The sequence below is a fragment of the Hesperophylax consimilis genome, chromosome 15, assembly GCF_061612785.1.
Source record: "Hesperophylax consimilis isolate HC1 chromosome 15, BYU_Hcon_1.0, whole genome shotgun sequence".
In the NCBI taxonomy this organism is placed as follows: Eukaryota; Metazoa; Arthropoda; class Insecta; order Trichoptera; family Limnephilidae; genus Hesperophylax; species Hesperophylax consimilis.
In genome coordinates, this window is record NC_142850.1 from 6,930,677 (window position 1) to 6,951,012 (window position 20,336).

A 20,336-nucleotide genomic window follows, 5' to 3' on the forward strand; every position below is an offset into this window, starting at 1 on the left:
TAAAATATTTTAGGTATCTCCAATTGTTGTTGAAAATGTGTTAAGAACTGAAATGTAGGTACTAAAGATTACCCATATTTTTTAGGTTCAAATACTGCATCTTCTAAACCTACCTTCCAAAAGATGTAAATATATTAAAATAAATTGTAAATCCTGCAGTTGATGTTTTTATGAAAATATATTGCCAAAACCATGCCATGCCATACCATGCCAAAATACATAATTTATTAACATTATACACAAATACTATAATAAAACCTTATTTTAATATCACAAATTGTAATTAGTTGAAGCCTTGCAAACTTTCATTTACGGTTTTCTCAATGTAATTATTTTTGGAGAAACAATATTTTAACTCTTAGACATCGATGTGCATATTGGTGGACATGATAAATTTTGATAAGTTTCACTATAATAGGACTCTGCCGAAAATTTATTATTATTACTCATCCGGAAATTCCACCATGCAGAGGAGTCCTGAACCAAATTTTACATAGACGTATTTTCACCTGCAATTATAATTGGGTTTACTTCTGAATAAGATTTTCTATGGTTTTCAATATTTCCAAATGCGGAGAAATCCTAAAGATAGGCCACAGCCAATACCGTCCCCTCCTCACACAGCACAAACAGACAACGTTTGTAAATATGGTCAGGGCCACTTGTTTGTGGATAAGTAAGTAAGTTTGTGCACAAGTAAAACATGCAATTTAGAGGGTTTTTTTTAAAATAATTATTCTCCACGCAAAAACAGAAGATCTACCTCCATATCCACAATAGCCAGGTAACATTTTAAACACCCATATAAGGTAAAAATGGTGAGGCGCATATTTCACTGTTCTATTTGTATAATGAACATTAAATTAAATAATTTTAAATGACGCACCACTTCATGAAATAAGAATGAATAAAAAAATTTAAAAAATATAATTTGTGAGTAGGATAAATATACTGATTTCCTATGTCCCGGGCACCGCCAGGAACGGATCGCTATCAGAATATTATGCAACGTACATCGAAGCTCATAATAATAAAAATAATGATGACATAGTTGTATAATTAAGGTATAATCTACCCGCTATTGCGGGAAATCATCAACGCCTTCAATAATGTAATTACGGTGATTAACGGCGCAGTTATTTATAAATAATTTGCCTGAAAACCAGCATTCTGTGACTTTATATAAAAGGACGTGTTTTGAAGACGACAGTATTCAGTTTCATTCTTGAAAGCAACCCTCTACCACAATGAGAACCTTCTTGATCACTCTTTGCGTGACAGCCTTCGTTGCCATGGCGGTAAGTAACTAATTGTATTTTTACATCTCAATTTTTAACGTCTTAGCTAAAAAAATAACCTTTATAGTTTTAGCTAAAAAACTACTACGAACTATTGTATTTTGATGTGAGCATTATACATAGAATTTATTTGGAACGTGCATGAAGTTTTACAACTGACGAGTTTAATAGATATTTTATAAGAGGTATCATATTACTTCTTATAAAATATCTAATTATCGTGGTGTTTTGTCAGAGTTTTTTTTGTAGACTTAAAGAAATGACTAAAACTTGTTTTCAAATTAATTTTGTGGATTTCTGAAACCAGTGAAGTCTGATGTGTGTAAGAATCAACACGAATGGGATAAAATAGGTATACCGAGAATAATGTTTATGAACATAATTTTATTTACGTAGCATCTTTTTGCGCTTCGGATTTTTTTTTTTTTTTTTTTTTTTTTTTTTTATTTGTATAAAGATTACATACAATATTATTTATACCCGCTAAGCTACTGCAAGTAGCTTGTCAGCAGGAGATTAGTTGCACCTATAATAATAGTATAGTACATAAAATTAAAATAATCATCAACGTTTTAGCGTAGTAATACATACATTTCTACAAAAAAACCAAAAAAAATATAAATAAAAAATTGTGTAATACCTTAAATTTGAAAATACAGAAACAGTGTTGTGGGGAAAAAAAAACAGTCTTAATACATGAGGTTACTCCTTAGTAGCCATGATTTTAATATTAAAGAGAATTTACTAATGGAGCAATTTTCTTTTAATTCATATGGCAATTTGTTAAAAATTAAAGGTATTGTGTATTCAAGAGTTCTTTGACCATATTTGTTTTGAAACACAGGTACTTTCATTCCTTTATTTTGTATGAAACGTGTATTGTGTACATGATCCACCATTGTTTTATACGGACTGTCAGATATATGCTGTAATACAATTTTTTGCCACATAAGGGCACGAATCGGTAATACATTTATTGATTTATACATAATACTAATGTCTCTCCTCTGGTTATAAACGGTTTTGCTTACTAACAACTTTACCATGGCATTTTGAATCATTTGTACATGTTTTATGTTGGTTTTGCACGATTGACCCCATGAAGTTATCCCATATCTTACGGTAGATTCTGCAAGAGACAGATAAATCAATTTCATAGTTTTTAAAGGCACAAAATATTTTATTTTATACAGTCTTCCTACAATAGACCGAAGGCGCTTACACAGTTTTGAAATGTGTACATCCCACTTCATGTTACAATCTACTGTAACTCCTAGATAGACATAGTGGTTAACCAGTTCGATATTTGTACACGCACAGGGCTGTGTGATATTGTTGTGAATGCAGTCAAAAGAGTGAGATATGATTAGAGGTGCCTCGCCATACTTGGCATGTGGTGATCTTATATGCATCAGTTTTGTTTTTTTAGAATTAATTAGTAAACCATAATCATGTGACCACCTTAATAAAGAAATAAAGTCTTGCTGCAACAATTTCATTGCAATAGATAAATTTTCATGGGATATGACAAGTGCAGTATCATCAGCGTATACATAATATTTAACAAACGAAAAAATTTTTGTCATAAGAGTGTGTTGACTCGACCTCCTAATTGTCCTAACTCGCTTGAATGAGGTTCTTATACCTCCTTCTCTCCAGCGTTCAGTTTCGCTTTTGCAAAACGATATCGTGCTGGGCCTAGCTAACTCTGAATATTCCCCGCCCCTGTGGTATCGCACACAGTAAAATAAGGCCTACGCTTTGGGGTTGATCTACAATAAATCCCTTAACTTCACGTTGTGTGATTTGTTAATTCGAAGCCCCCCCGCTATGGGGTGGTAGGTATTTAATGTCTCCTTTCTGTGGTAACTCCCGGTTCTTTTTAGCCAAAGCGTGGGGAAACCGTCCATCGACCCTCAGCGAGTTCTACAAGGAACGAGTACGTGTCTCACCTAACTTTCGAATACTGGACCCTATTACTAATCGACCTAACAGCTTATATCATATCTTTACAATTGCCTTGTATCCCCGCCATTTCTAACGTCCCCGTGTTTATAAATTCTAGATTGTGACATAGAACCGTACCCCTCCCCCCCCCTCTTGTGTACGGGCTATTAAACCCTTCGTTGAATAGTGTGTTGTTTCCGCATAAGTACCGGGACTCTCTCGTCGACCTCTGTAACGATGTACTGAAACTAGATAAATGGGTTTAGCTGTGGTTAGTAAACTTTGGGTGTTGCGGATGGAAGTGGAAACGAGAGAAAAGGAGATGGGAACGGATTGAATGACGAGAAAAGGTTTTTTTTTTTGCAAACTGGGTCGGCACCTCACTGCCCCAAATGAAATGGTCGCTATTCTTCCAAATGCAAAACCCCAAGAACCAATACGTGTCTGGCTTTCCCCGAGGTCTGGTCTAACTTCTTCTTATAGTCGCCTTGACACCTCCGGACCGCTCACGTCAGAGGGAGAGGTAATGCACCTGTTGGAATATCCCAAATCACCCCGCCCCGCTTCCTCCAACGGACTACTTTACTGACTGTAAAAGGGGAATTTTTCATTGCGTCCCTTGTCATGATGCTAAACGCGTGCATGTTTCAAATAGGTTTGTTCTGGTGAGGCTTTCAACGTCCACTAGCCGCCAGGCCTACTATCCACCTCACGAAGGTTGCTGCAAAGGATCTCGAGGGTTTTCCAGTCGAGTTGCATCAACCTCCGGGTAAACCCCGCTTTAGTATGTGCTCGTCCTCCGATTTTGAACCCTCGTTCATCACGCCGACGTCCCCTCCACGCGATTTTGAAAGACTTGGAGCCCGTTCAATTAAACGCCTTCGCAGCGAACCAAGGCCCAAACATTCCAACTTGACATTAATTTTCATACTGCCTTCTCGTGTCCTCTCATCCGACCCGGCTCCGCGAAAAGGGATGACCTCCCGAACTCTTCGTGATTCTCCATACAACGTTGACGCCCCGAAATCGCGTGATGAGGAAAGTAGAAAAACTTCTGAGCTGAGGAAGTTGTGTGCTTTCTCAAGACAGCTTACGAACAACATACTCCAACGGTGAGTTCTAAGCCGAGGCCAAAGGTATTCGGGAATTTGTTAGTGAACATATAAGGTTATACAAATATTATTAATTTGATTTTTTTTATTTGTTTTGAGCATGAGTTGGTTGCAGCTAGTCGCTTCCATGTTGATTTGAGGTGCCTCTGCGCGGCTGCCAACTCGGTAGAATGTACGACTTTTGTCGTCAGGCACGGACGTCGAGTGATTTATGGGGTCCCTTTTTTTCCTTTTGGGTCGTGTGTCGCCACTAACTGCTTACAAATAAGTGGGTCATTGGCCTCGTGCTAAACACAGCTGTTAGAAGCAAGCAAACAGTTCTAAATGTGATACTATTTTATCAGTTGCAGCCCCATCTTCGTCGCAATCTTAACGTTCTGGAAATATATATTCATGCAAGTTCACTCACCCAAAATCGTAATATTACCAGTCCAGTCGGGATATCGACGACATGTACATTAATCCGCGTCCAGGAACTGTAGGTATGAGTAGAAGCCCCTAAGCCGTTAAAGGTTCGTATTAAATTCGAAATCGATTCTCTATGTCACCCGTCTACTCGCCAGTAGAAACTATAACCATATTGTATCTAATTTTTCTAGCTAAAATTTCTATTTTCATACGCCGCCCCGTAGATAGCACATAAATTACCGAATACTAGATTTCGGAATGTTTAAGCGGATCATTTCTTTCAATAGAATATCTCTTCCTCCCTAACCGTAAGTTGATAGTTGACATGCATAGGTATTTGTTGGCCTCCACTGTACCTAGTCTAGATATCTCTCCCTATCGACTATTTTAGAGTATCTAAGTATTTGCCGAGATCTACCCAAAACCCCCTTCCCCTCCCTAGAACCTTTCATATATTATCTGCCACGTTCACTTCGATTTTTTCACTCAATTCTTATATCGTGTAAACCGTTAAAATCCTTCCCGTGCTCGCAAGAAAAACACTGTCTCTTCAATTTCACAATAAATTTAGAACTTTGTCTTAGCCGTTTTCGTCAGGTCATTTGATAATTATTATGGTTCTCTATTTTTTTCCTCCTCTAATGGCACACGCGTTATTATTAAACATTACTGCAGTTGAGTTTCATCGTTCTATATTAGTCCAAACCAAGAGACTCCAACCCGTGAATTTAGTATTGGCTAATTATGAGTCTACCCTTTTTTTTTGGTTGAATCTAATTAAATTTTAAAACACTTCAATTATTTCAATTAATATTAAAAGCACTCTAACTTCATGAAAATACCTTGATTTTCAAAACCCACAACTTCACTACATTTAAAACTCTATAAGTTTAGTTTAAAAATCGCACGCCAGAACTGTCGCGACGCCAAAGATCTCGAAGACCGACTCCAACCAAGTTAGAACGAAAAAAGCCCTGATTCCCTCCAAACAACGCTATTTAATAATGTTTTTTCGAATAAATCGACTTAAAATTTGTGCGACTTTCGCCTTTATGAATTCAAGGTTTCACTTCCCGTTAAGTTTAGAATTGCATAACCCCGTTTCAGGATTTTTGGCCCCCGCCTGCCGAGTTGAGGTAGACACCTACCCCCCTGCCGAGACGGGTACAGGCGCGTACTCGGTGGCCTGACTTCCGAGCGCCCTCTCGTAAATGATATACGGCGATGTAGATTATTGCGTAAAATTATTTGATTATTTTTTCTCGTACACGTGTTGTGTCCGTAATATTGGTTGATTTCCGGCCTATAGACTAGGTGTAGCTCATTTCTATATCGTTGTTTTCGAAATCTTTCCGAGAAATTCGCTATTGATATCGATAATATAATCGATAAATTATCCCAACTAACGGAAGCTTTTCACCTATTATGTCCAGCGCTTGCGCAATCCAGTATCCTTCCTTGTGTGCTGCCTTCTAGCACTTGATTGGTGTCTACACGATCCGTGGGTGATCCCAGGACACATATACCTTCCTCTCGGTGATGACATACGTAGGCATTCGTTCCAAAATTTGATTCGACACGTTTTTTGTAATTTCGCCTACCTGTTTTGACTCTTTTCGTGATATCCGCCGCATATCTTCTGGTAATTTTTCGTAACCCATCGCTGTCCACTACCCGAGTCGGTGACACCTCTTCCATCATGAGCTAAACTACCTTTCGGGTTTCTTTTCGATTCCTGGTCCTTCCTTTTCGGTGATCTACGCCCAGTACATCCCTGTTTTTACAGTTTTTTTGCGTCTAGTTTTAGCCCAACCCATATACCCCTTTCTCGCTCCATCCAGGAATTTCAATATATTATCCTCGTAACTTTGTTTACGCGCAAAAAAAGGTCGTAAAATTTTGATCGTTAATCAAAGACTTCGTGACCCATTAACTTTTATGTCTTTTCTTAATTACCCAACTTGCATCTCCCCCGTGTTAATATAATTAGGCAATTTCGGCCAAACATCCCATCTTAAGTTAAAATTCGTGTCCATTGTCAACACTTGAAATAGCACTCAGAACCTCAGCGATCGTAAACAATTCTCTCTATGAGGATCACCTCGTAATATGTCTTCTGGACCAAAACATTCTAAAAAACCATCTTCTTTCGCCAAACCGTCACCCCCCTGTTTCGTTATCGCTGGTTGAGTATCGCTTCGTTTCTACCTTAGAATGCAAATTTATCGTCGTTCTCCAAGTGCCCTTACACGCATCGTGAGACCGGATCCCAAGGTTAGCTCAACAGTAAATCAACCTAGAGTGTTTCGTGTCTTTAGACCGCCCTTAGTCTCCGTGATTGGCGAAAAATTATTTAATTGATTTTGGGAATGATCTGATTCGCTGAACCCATTCACGCCTCTTTTCAATTATTACGTGGTAACACCTATTACCGACGTAGGTTTCTATAATAAAGCTTCTAGTATGTCCCAAAGATGTCCATAGTCTGTTCGTTTCTCCCTATTCTCTGAACGTATTTTAATTTATGAAAAAAAAATTCTTTACGTTCCTTTACCCCAAACAGGTCCATTACAGCCTCCCTTTAGTAAGGATTATAGCGGATAAACACGTTTTGGTGTTTATTTGGTGAAATCATTACTAACAATAGGTTTAGATTGACTCATTTTTCTTCCTCTTTCAAATTTTTTTTTTCGTACTCCAAAGGTTGCGTACCCCTTACCTCCCTAAGAGGAGATGTTCCTATTTTCCCTAAATGCAAAATAAATTCTAGAATGGGTCTTTTCCTTTTTTTTTCTTTCCAATCTTCCGTTAATTTTTGGCTTATCTGCTTCCCACGAAGTTCGCCCCTGTACGTGTCTTAACTCAAATGCCTTTAAACAAAACGTAAGGCACAATGCCATTCATAAATCTGCCGCCTCCTACCACTCGTGATTTCATTAAGACGAAACACGGTTTCATTTGTCACAAAACTCGTAACTTTGCTTTATATTCTAGGCGCTTCGTCAGTAGACGTGTTTCCTCTTAACTACACATTTATGGCTAAGTTTTTGTTGCACCCCCAAAGGGTCGAAGCAAAGTTCTATGGGTACCTGACTGAAGTCTCGGTTGTATGTTTTTTTTTCCATGATGGTATGCACGCAACATGAATCTATTTAAAACGCGTAGCTATTTTGCATGTGGTTTTTTTTTCTGTTTTTTTTTGAATTCTCGCGTGACTATAATTTTTTTCGTTTTCTTTAATAAATAATAATCCGTATGTGTGGCCGGTTATCAATAAGCCTTGATAAAACTTGAATTGGATTAAATCTGGTTTATTGAATTGGACACGCAACCTCCCTAAAACTGCACTTACGTGTCCTAGATGTTCATCGACATTTCCGCACAAATATATGACTAAGTCATCCAAGTAGTAGCTTTGCGAGACTACCTATCTTTTGTTTTAATATTCGTATTGTACCGAACGTGTTTTGTTTACTTGTTGAACTAATTGAAACGGATTTATTTATTCTTATTCACAGAATTTAGTCACTATTTCACGCTGTAGTTTTCTCATAATATCACTGTTTTCACTTTATTCAAATAATAAGTTAGATTATATCCAATGGTTGTAACTATTCACTTCACAAGAACACTGCATTTATTTCACCGAAAAACATGTAATAGTAATCACCGGTAATGTTCACTGTAGGTTCAATGAACTCGTCGTGGTACGCAAACGTATTGTATCCCTGCTTGTACTCACTACGTTTAATTTAAACCTTTACGAAAACATAACAAAATAATTATTATCTTCCCTCTCTCACAATCCCGGCTGTCCCGATTCGTAACCAAGTCAAATCTCACTAGTCTTCGGTTTACATTATCATTATTACTATCCCACACTTTCTCCCTCTTTATATTGCTTGCTAGGTATCGAAAAACCGTTGTCTACCGACCATTTTGTAATATACACATTCCGAGACTACCGATGTCTGCACGCACAACGTTTCCAAACTACGTCGTACAAAAGCTCATACAGTATCTGTTATCTGTTATCACCACCCATTGCGAAGTTTAACTCTATATTAAGAGGATAGACGGATCCCTTTTGTATGAAAGCTTGTATTTTCGAAGCTGTTTCCTTCAAAATGTTCACCGGTTAGGTTTCCCCTTAATATCACGCTATCCAAAGATAACAAACCGTTTTTACCTACTACAAGTGGTCTCGTAAATGCTCGGTGGATATTTTTTTCTTTCTAAGATTTTGGCCCGACCGTTGTAAATCATGAAAAGGTCTATTAGTTCCTTTTAGTTTGCAATAATTTTCAAGTGACATGAGTCAATGAGTCTCTTCAAAACGACAAACAGATATTAGTACGGTTTTTACCCATTTTTGTAAGGCATTTAAAATGTTTGAATAATATTCATTTCATATTATTTTTTTTTTTTAAAGCGGTCTACAAAAATACTAGTCAGATGCTTTACGTTTCACCATCTAAATGCGAGCCCTTCTCAAATTATGGTCATTTAACCGATTTGTATATTTTTTTCTTATCGAAGGTTGGCGTACATTTCGCAATATCAACTAATACAAATCTCCACTCAAATAAAGATTCCGTAATTAATTTGTCTATTTATTTACTTTCTCCTTTTTTTTTCTCATGAAATGTTGATTAACATCAGCTTACGTTTTTTTTTTCCATTTAACTGTGTAACCTTTCCCTTTTATTATTAGTCTCGTGAAAGTACTCAATTTATATTATTCATTACTAACTACCGTATTGTGTATTAATTCTCTTTATTCATTTGTACGGCGCGCCTGAGGCGACTTTACCCAAAACGGCGCCACACGAGTCCCAATAGACAGCCGACCGACATCCCTGCCGTGTTCAGAGCGATAAATCTACCACCGGCTGTAGATACGTAAGAGTAGGTAACCTTTTTTTTTCCACTATTGTCCGGCGCCTCGCCGTCTCCATCGTAAGTAATTAAATCATAAGTGACACTAGAGTCTAACAGTGCGTCCAGCTTAATTTTTGTTCACCTGTCTAGACTATTTTACAACTGACCCACATTCGTTTCGACCTATTTTTTTTCTATTCGCTCCTGACATGTTTTTTTTTCTTGAGACACCATACTCGTACCTCTATCGCTTATAAGGTCAATGAAGCCACCCCAACTTGTAAAACTCTCGGCTCCTGGTTCTCAAGGCACCAAATGTGTTGACTCGACCTCCTAATTGTCCTAACTCGCTTGAATGAGGTTTTTATACCTCCTTCTCTCCAGCGTTCAGTTTCGCTTTTGCAAAACGATATCGTGCTGGGCCTAGCTAACTCTGAATATTCCCCGCCCCTGTGGTATCGCACACAGTAAAATAAGGCCTACGCTTTGGGGTTGATCTACAATAAATCCCTTAACTTCACGTTGTGTGATTTGTTAATTCGAAGCCCCCCCGCTATGGGGTGGTAGGTATTTAATGTCTCCTTTCTGTGGTAACTCCCGGTTCTTTTTAGCCAAAGCGTGGGGAAACCGTCCATCGACCCTCAGCGAGTTCTACAAGGAACGAGTACGTGTCTCACCTAACTTTCGAATACTGGACCCTATTACTAATCGACCTAACAGCTTATATCATATCTTTACAATTGCCTTGTATCCCCGCCATTTCTAACGTCCCCGTGTTTATAAATTCTAGATTGTGACATAGAACCGTACCCCTCCCCCCCCCTCTTGTGTACGGGCTATTAAACCCTTCGTTGAATAGTGTGTTGTTTCCGCATAAGTACCGGGACTCTCTCGTCGACCTCTGTAACGATGTACTGAAACTAGATAAATGGGTTTAGCTGTGGTTAGTAAACTTTGGGTGTTGCGGATGGAAGTGGAAACGAGAGAAAAGGAGATGGGAACGGATTGAATGACGAGAAAAGGTTTTTTTTTTTGCAAACTGGGTCGGCACCTCACTGCCCCAAATGAAATGGTCGCTATTCTTCCAAATGCAAAACCCCAAGAACCAATACGTGTCTGGCTTTCCCCGAGGTCTGGTCTAACTTCTTCTTATAGTCGCCTTGACACCTCCGGACCGCTCACGTCAGAGGGAGAGGTAATGCACCTGTTGGAATATCCCAAATCACCCCGCCCCGCTTCCTCCAACGGACTACTTTACTGACTGTAAAAGGGGAATTTTTCATTGCGTCCCTTGTCATGATGCTAAACGCGTGCATGTTTCAAATAGGTTTGTTCTGGTGAGGCTTTCAACGTCCACTAGCCGCCAGGCCTACTATCCACCTCACGAAGGTTGCTGCAAAGGATCTCGAGGGTTTTCCAGTCGAGTTGCATCAACCTCCGGGTAAACCCCGCTTTAGTATGTGCTCGTCCTCCGATTTTGAACCCTCGTTCATCACGCCGACGTCCCCTCCACGCGATTTTGAAAGACTTGGAGCCCGTTCAATTAAACGCCTTCGCAGCGAACCAAGGCCCAAACATTCCAACTTGACATTAATTTTCATACTGCCTTCTCGTGTCCTCTCATCCGACCCGGCTCCGCGAAAAGGGATGACCTCCCGAACTCTTCGTGATTCTCCATACAACGTTGACGCCCCGAAATCGCGTGATGAGGAAAGTAGAAAAACTTCTGAGCTGAGGAAGTTGTGTGCTTTCTCAAGACAGCTTACGAACAACATACTCCAACGGTGAGTTCTAAGCCGAGGCCAAAGGTATTCGGGAATTTGTTAGTGAACATATAAGGTTATACAAATATTATTAATTTGATTTTTTTTATTTGTTTTGAGCATGAGTTGGTTGCAGCTAGTCGCTTCCATGTTGATTTGAGGTGCCTCTGCGCGGCTGCCAACTCGGTAGAATGTACGACTTTTGTCGTCAGGCACGGACGTCGAGTGATTTATGGGGTCCCTTTTTTTCCTTTTGGGTCGTGTGTCGCCACTAACTGCTTACAAATAAGTGGGTCATTGGCCTCGTGCTAAACACAGCTGTTAGAAGCAAGCAAACAGTTCTAAATGTGATACTATTTTATCAGTTGCAGCCCCATCTTCGTCGCAATCTTAACGTTCTGGAAATATATATTCATGCAAGTTCACTCACCCAAAATCGTAATATTACCAGTCCAGTCGGGATATCGACGACATGTACATTAATCCGCGTCCAGGAACTGTAGGTATGAGTAGAAGCCCCTAAGCCGTTAAAGGTTCGTATTAAATTCGAAATCGATTCTCTATGTCACCCGTCTACTCGCCAGTAGAAACTATAACCATATTGTATCTAATTTTTCTAGCTAAAATTTCTATTTTCATACGCCGCCCCGTAGATAGCACATAAATTACCGAATACTAGATTTCGGAATGTTTAAGCGGATCATTTCTTTCAATAGAATATCTCTTCCTCCCTAACCGTAAGTTGATAGTTGACATGCATAGGTATTTGTTGGCCTCCACTGTACCTAGTCTAGATATCTCTCCCTATCGACTATTTTAGAGTATCTAAGTATTTGCCGAGATCTACCCAAAACCCCCTTCCCCTCCCTAGAACCTTTCATATATTATCTGCCACGTTCACTTCGATTTTTTCACTCAATTCTTATATCGTGTAAACCGTTAAAATCCTTCCCGTGCTCGCAAGAAAAACACTGTCTCTTCAATTTCACAATAAATTTAGAACTTTGTCTTAGCCGTTTTCGTCAGGTCATTTGATAATTATTATGGTTCTCTATTTTTTTCCTCCTCTAATGGCACACGCGTTATTATTAAACATTACTGCAGTTGAGTTTCATCGTTCTATATTAGTCCAAACCAAGAGACTCCAACCCGTGAATTTAGTATTGGCTAATTATGAGTCTACCCTTTTTTTTTGGTTGAATCTAATTAAATTTTAAAACACTTCAATTATTTCAATTAATATTAAAAGCACTCTAACTTCATGAAAATACCTTGATTTTCAAAACCCACAACTTCACTACATTTAAAACTCTATAAGTTTAGTTTAAAAATCGCACGCCAGAACTGTCGCGACGCCAAAGATCTCGAAGACCGACTCCAACCAAGTTAGAACGAAAAAAGCCCTGATTCCCTCCAAACAACGCTATTTAATAATGTTTTTTCGAATAAATCGACTTAAAATTTGTGCGACTTTCGCCTTTATGAATTCAAGGTTTCACTTCCCGTTAAGTTTAGAATTGCATAACCCCGTTTCAGGATTTTTGGCCCCCGCCTGCCGAGTTGAGGTAGACACCTACCCCCCTGCCGAGACGGGTACAGGCGCGTACTCGGTGGCCTGACTTCCGAGCGCCCTCTCGTAAATGATATACGGCGATGTAGATTATTGCGTAAAATTATTTGATTATTTTTTCTCGTACACGTGTTGTGTCCGTAATATTGGTTGATTTCCGGCCTATAGACTAGGTGTAGCTCATTTCTATATCGTTGTTTTCGAAATCTTTCCGAGAAATTCGCTATTGATATCGATAATATAATCGATAAATTATCCCAACTAACGGAAGCTTTTCACCTATTATGTCCAGCGCTTGCGCAATCCAGTATCCTTCCTTGTGTGCTGCCTTCTAGCACTTGATTGGTGTCTACACGATCCGTGGGTGATCCCAGGACACATATACCTTCCTCTCGGTGATGACATACGTAGGCATTCGTTCCAAAATTTGATTCGACACGTTTTTTGTAATTTCGCCTACCTGTTTTGACTCTTTTCGTGATATCCGCCGCATATCTTCTGGTAATTTTTCGTAACCCATCGCTGTCCACTACCCGAGTCGGTGACACCTCTTCCATCATGAGCTAAACTACCTTTCGGGTTTCTTTTCGATTCCTGGTCCTTCCTTTTCGGTGATCTACGCCCAGTACATCCCTGTTTTTACAGTTTTTTTGCGTCTAGTTTTAGCCCAACCCATATACCCCTTTCTCGCTCCATCCAGGAATTTCAATATATTATCCTCGTAACTTTGTTTACGCGCAAAAAAAGGTCGTAAAATTTTGATCGTTAATCAAAGACTTCGTGACCCATTAACTTTTATGTCTTTTCTTAATTACCCAACTTGCATCTCCCCCGTGTTAATATAATTAGGCAATTTCGGCCAAACATCCCATCTTAAGTTAAAATTCGTGTCCATTGTCAACACTTGAAATAGCACTCAGAACCTCAGCGATCGTAAACAATTCTCTCTATGAGGATCACCTCGTAATATGTCTTCTGGACCAAAACATTCTAAAAAACCATCTTCTTTCGCCAAACCGTCACCCCCCTGTTTCGTTATCGCTGGTTGAGTATCGCTTCGTTTCTACCTTAGAATGCAAATTTATCGTCGTTCTCCAAGTGCCCTTACACGCATCGTGAGACCGGATCCCAAGGTTAGCTCAACAGTAAATCAACCTAGAGTGTTTCGTGTCTTTAGACCGCCCTTAGTCTCCGTGATTGGCGAAAAATTATTTAATTGATTTTGGGAATGATCTGATTCGCTGAACCCATTCACGCCTCTTTTCAATTATTACGTGGTAACACCTATTACCGACGTAGGTTTCTATAATAAAGCTTCTAGTATGTCCCAAAGATGTCCATAGTCTGTTCGTTTCTCCCTATTCTCTGAACGTATTTTAATTTATGAAAAAAAAATTCTTTACGTTCCTTTACCCCAAACAGGTCCATTACAAGAGATACAAAGATAATATAAAATGTTGGTCCCAAAATTGACCCCTGTGGAACTCCAGTTTTGACATTTTTTATTTCACTAAATTTGTCTGATATTTTTACCTTGATTTGGCGGTTGGTTAAAAAGTTTTTGAATAGTTTGAGTGTATTTCCTCTTACCCCTATTGCCTCCAAAATATTTAACAATTTCGTCGTATCTATAGTATCAAATGCCTTAGAATTGTCTATGAACAGTACCAAAACGTGTCTTTTGTTATTCAATTCATTATTTATAAAATTAGAAAAATCCTGTAGTAACATTTCGGTACTTTTTTTTTTTTGGAAACCATATTGATTGGGATCTATTATAGAAAATAAGTCCAAGTATTTAGTTAGTTTTAAAGATAAGTATTTTTCGAGAATCTTTTCTATAGCTGGTAGTATACTAATCGGTCTATAGTTTCCTATATCGGTATGTTTTCCACTTTTGTAAATAGGTCTGACAATACTACACTTCAGCTCATCCGGTATTACAGCCTGAGTTAAAATTATGTTAATTAGATGTGTTAATATAGGGCCTAGGATATCTATGTGTCTTTTTATGTCAAACATTCGTATGTTGTCTATGCCAGGAGACTTTGAATTTTTGAGGAGCTTCACTATGCTCACTATGTCTGCGAGTGACGCTCGTGGTATATATAAGCTATGTTGCAATTCTAGCGGGACGATATTTGATGCCCTAAAATCACATTTGTGTACCATTGAAGAAATGCTGTCTGAAAAATAGTTTACAAATTGGTTTGTCACAATTTCCACGGATTGATCTTTTAGCATATATCTAGATATAACATCATCACAGTTACTCTTTGTGTTACGTCCTAGAATTTTATTTATTTCATCCCAGGTTTTTTTGCTGTCTGTAAAATGATGCTTAAATCTATCATTATAAAATGCCGTTTTATTTTTGATTATTAATTTGGTGACATAATTACGAAATGATTTATATTGTTTTTCATAAATTGTATTTGTTGGTGAATTTTTCCATCGTTTAAATAAAAAATCTTTTTTTTTAATATGTGATAAAATATCTTCGGTCATCCATTATTTTATTATCCAAGGTCGAGCTTTAGGTTTGACATCTATAATTAATCTACTATTTTCATACAATTCGTTAAAATTGGATTTTATTTGATTATATAAATTAGTGCAATCGTTTGTCTGTAGTAAAGCACTCCAGTTATAATTTCTAATAGAGCAATCTATACGTTTTTGGGATAAAATTGAGACCTGCCGTACTTCATTTACAATACGTTTATTCATTTTATAATATGGAATGCTCACACCTGTTGTAAAGTGATCAGCAATAATGAAGTCACATACACAAGCACGTAGCATGTCCGTGTCTTTGTGCTTATTAATATACCTAACAAATATATGATCCAGGCACGTACGTGTCACTTTACCTTTAGCTATGGCTTCCCTCGTAACGTCACTGATACATTTAGTAAAATAATTATTTGAAAGAGTGTTTTCATAGTTGATCGTTATAGCGTCAATATAATTTAGCAAATCAATATTTATATCACCAAATATTAACATATTTTCATTACGGTTCGAATGTTTGGTTAGTAATGAAGAAAGCTCATTTATAAAAGATTGTTTACTAAGATTTGGTGGTCTATAAATAGCAAGAACATTAAGTGTTGTATTATTAGGTAATGTTATTAGGCATGAGATATTTTCGAAAAACATTGTTTCATATGTATTTTGTGTAAAAATTAAAGTATCCCGGATATATAAGCTTATACCCCCTCCCGATTTGGATGTGCGACAGTAACTGATGCTATTATAACCTGGAATTTCGAAAAGACAAGTTTGTTCACTTTTTATAGATGTTTCACATAACATTAATAAATCTATATTTTTCCAACAATTTTGGAGGTTAGCATGTAAAACATCCCAATATTTAGAGATTGATCGTATATTAACTTGCACACATATAAAACTTCCCACTTCACTGTTTTTTCTACCATTTCTTCCGTCCATTGGTCTAACCTATTAGTTCTCTTAAAGTCAACATCATAGTCTTCATCTATGTAGTTAGACGCCATAGCTGATCGTGGAGAAATCCCTCGAAAGCGCTGCTAGGTATGCTGGGCAGTTCTCCCTGTCTCCGGTAGGATGAGTGGCGGGCTTTCCAAATCTGATGCAGGTGGCGCAAACTGCCTTCGCAGCAGTATTTGGGCAACTTTCGCGGGAGTGACCATCCTGGCCACAGTGACCACATCTTGTTTGATCTTTACAGAACTTGAAAGAGTGACCGATCATTTGGCACTTGGAACATACTGTGAGGCCAATAAAATCACGTACGCGGCACACTGTCCAGTCCACAAAGACCTTTCCCTGTTCCACTAGGATGTGTCGCAGGTTAGCAGGCATTGAAGACAGGAAAGATCCTGGCTGAAGATTTTCACTGACAACAAAATGTAAATTTTTGTTCTTATTTTGTCTCTCAAAAATCTTTCACGACATATCAAGTGGTCTTCTTTACTACGTCACTCGTACATTTTGTCACTCAAAAATCTTTTACGGTGTTTTAAGTGGTCATCATTACTAGGTCACTCGTACATTTTGTCACTCAAAAATCTTTTACGGTGTTTCAAGTTCATTACAAGGTCACTCGCACATTTTGTCTCTCAAAAGTCTTTAACGGTATATCAAGTGGTCTTCTTTACTACGTCACTCGTACATTTTGACGACAGTCGGAAAATCTACATCAGACTATGTGATGCCTGTGGAATCTGTTCTAATCCCAATTGCAGAATAATTTTAACAAAGCGATATTTTAATAGTAATATAAATATAAAAGCGCAAAAGTTATCCTCTTTCAATATTTTAACTATTTAATATTTCTGTCGTACGCCGCCAATCTGAAATCAAAAAACTTATTTCCCATCTTATTCTGATAGAAATGTGTGTAAATACAAACGTTATTAAATATAAGCGCCGTTGAGGTGATTTTTTCACGAAAACGTCGCTATACAAACAATCCAATTATTAGTACATAAAAAAACAACCTTAAATATGTACAGGTTATAAACAAAACATATAGTACTCATTTCATTTTTTAGTAAATTCTTGACACTCCAACTTCAAAATTTAATAAGATAATAGAACAACATATGAAGTGGAAGAGCCATATATATGAATTGGTTAAGCGTGTCAGAATGTGTGTATACATATATTCATAAGATTAAGAAATATTTTAAAACTCAGTAACCTTAAAAGAGTAAACTACGTACTAATCTAGTCGTTAATTCAATGTGGAATCATTGGATGGGGAGGGTCAAACAACAATATTTTAACTCCGCTAAAAGTATTACAGAAGCTAATCATCAAAGTAATTCTAAAGAAACTCTACACATATCCAACAGAAACACAATTTGCAGATTTCGTAGAGAATATCTTCAAGAAAAATTCAATTATCCAAATTTACAAAGATAATATCATCAAAAACTTTGAAACCCACCTATCAAAAAGATATCAATACAACATCAAAATACCAAGATACAAAACTAATGCAAAACAACTATATCTATTTAGGAATAAAGTATTTCAACAAACTTGACACCGATTGAAATAAATAAATTAAAAGATATCAAACAACTGGAACTAAAACTGAAGTTATACTTGTCAGGAATAATTAACTAAATAATTGTCTATTTTTCCCTTTCTTTATACTTATTATCAGTCTATATTCATCTCTCCTTCATTTAGATGTTTCTAATTACTCTCCTAATTGCTCAGTATTTAGCATGTAACAGAATCCTATATATGTACACCTACACATCAATTGTTGTTCCTATTACGAGTATATATACCTATTGCATAATATTATTCTATTTTCCTTATAATTAGTCTAACTCGCTCACCAAGCATATACCAGTTTCTTATTTGGTGAGATTGCGATAATAAATATATTTTGTACTCATATGTAATTTATATAACACCACTGTACTCACTTATCTCTACATTAAATAATAATATAAAAAAGTATTTTTTTCCTTAAAACAATTTCTCATGAACTGTATCACATAACTACTCGTATCATATCCCTTAGCCGACCACACGAGCGACATCTGTTTCGGGCTTTACCTGCCATTGTCTCAAACTACCCAAAATATCCAACGAATATGTTAACAACTTGTCCTATATTCCAGGTTGCTTTGACCGATGAGCAGAAGGAGATCCTGAAAAAGAATCACGGCGAGTGCGTGTCAGAAACGGGCGTGGACGAGGCGCTGGTAAAGAAGTCGCGCGAGGGAGACTTCTCCGTAGAAGACGAGCCCCTACAGCACTACGTGTTCTGCATGATGCGGAAGAGTGACCTCATCACAGAGGACGGACACTTCAATAAGGACGTGGCCATGTCCAAGCTGCCCGAGGACGCTGACAGGGAAAAGGTGGAGAAGGCCATCGATGCCTGCAAGGACGAGCAGGGAGCCACTCCATATGAGTCTGCATGGCTGATGGTCAAGTGCTACCATGAGAAGAACCCCGACCATGCCGTTATGTAAACAAATCAACTTTTTCACCCCGCCAAACATGCTTTGAAAAGAACCTTAGCTAAACCGTCAAAACTTCTCACGAAACAGCTTTAGCCAAAGGTGTTCATGATCTGCTACTGCTTCTAGGATAAAATCTAATCTTCACTACTGAACTAATAACTCAGCAGCACCTAACTTGACCTAAGCACAAAGTATGCTTCGTAAGTGGGTACCACGACAAAAATACCAATCTTATAGTTGGTCGAGAGACTTCAGGTCACTGCTTTAATTCAAGGTTTCTCGAAATACAACTGGACTTGTTATAAAGCTTTGTATCGTCTTCTTCTTGGTACCTACCTACTTACGAATATCTTTGTTTTACTATATCTTCCGTTTCCTAGCCTTTGACACATGATTTTCAATTGTTATTTCTTATTGCAAAAATAAATTCTTATTTATGTTTTTAAAAACAAATCGTTTTATTGCGTGATTAATATGTTTATTGTAATACCTATTAACTTACCTACCGATTCTAATCTAAATAATGTTAAAAGATGCCATTGAAAATATTGCCAACAAACAAGTTTCTTGAAATAAAGGATTGTTGAAAAAAATATTTTATACTGGAATTTGGTATAGGGAAAAATTGTTAAGAGTTTCGATATTTACATCTAGGTTAAAATACATAACTACTCTTGGTTAAATTAAACAAAGCATCATCAGCATTTAGTTTATTTCTAAACTCATTGGTTAGCTAATTACAGAAAATTAGTGATTCGTTTTTTAAACATTTTTCAAAGATCTTACGCGGCTAGTCCACGTTCGCCCAACGTATAGAGGGCGACTTGGCCGTTGCATGCGTTGGTCGCCAACGTTGGCCGGTCAACCCGATTAATGTCGGTTTTCGTGCACAAATCAAAGGATCTTGGCGACAATCCGCTCAGTCTTAAGCAGTTTATTAACCAAAAAAAATAGGATGTAGTATACTCGTGGCACGTTCCAGAGTACTCTCAGTATCGCCTTAGTGTAAGACCACATTGCAGAAACGTTGCTTTAAATGGCTTTAGCCGTATTTGGAGACAAGATCTTATAGCCAAAAACACCCCCACCTTCCTCTTCCCCATCTCCTTCCCCTCTTCACTACCTCTAGCCTCGCAACATACAGAATTTTGGATGCCGCAGTCTCGCTGACTCCGGACGGTTGGGAGCAGTTGAGACTCTTGTGCGGTATTCAAATTGAAAAAAGAAGATCGAATTCCCAACGCAGAAAGTAGGGTATTTTCATTTGTTTTTATTATTCTCGAAAACAATTAGGAAAAACTACGATAATGAAGGTATATTTAATTAATTTTTATATTAACGAATACATTTGGTCTAACTACATTCATCCTTCCTCTGCC

General features: G+C 37.7%; 1 protein-coding gene across 1 annotated transcript; it reads left to right on the plus strand.

The window, feature by feature from the left end:
• The first annotated feature begins 1,243 nt into the window (after nt 1–1,243).
• On the plus strand, nt 1,244–19,210 carry LOC149417244 (B2 protein-like). Its single transcript, XM_089640177.1, has 2 exons — nt 1,244–1,298; nt 18,610–19,210. The coding sequence occupies exons 1-2, from the start codon at nt 1,248–1,250 to the stop codon at nt 18,964–18,966; spliced, it is 408 nt and encodes a 135-aa protein (XP_089496303.1). The 5' UTR covers nt 1,244–1,247; the 3' UTR covers nt 18,967–19,210.
• The last annotated feature ends 1,126 nt before the right edge of the window (nt 19,211–20,336 follow it).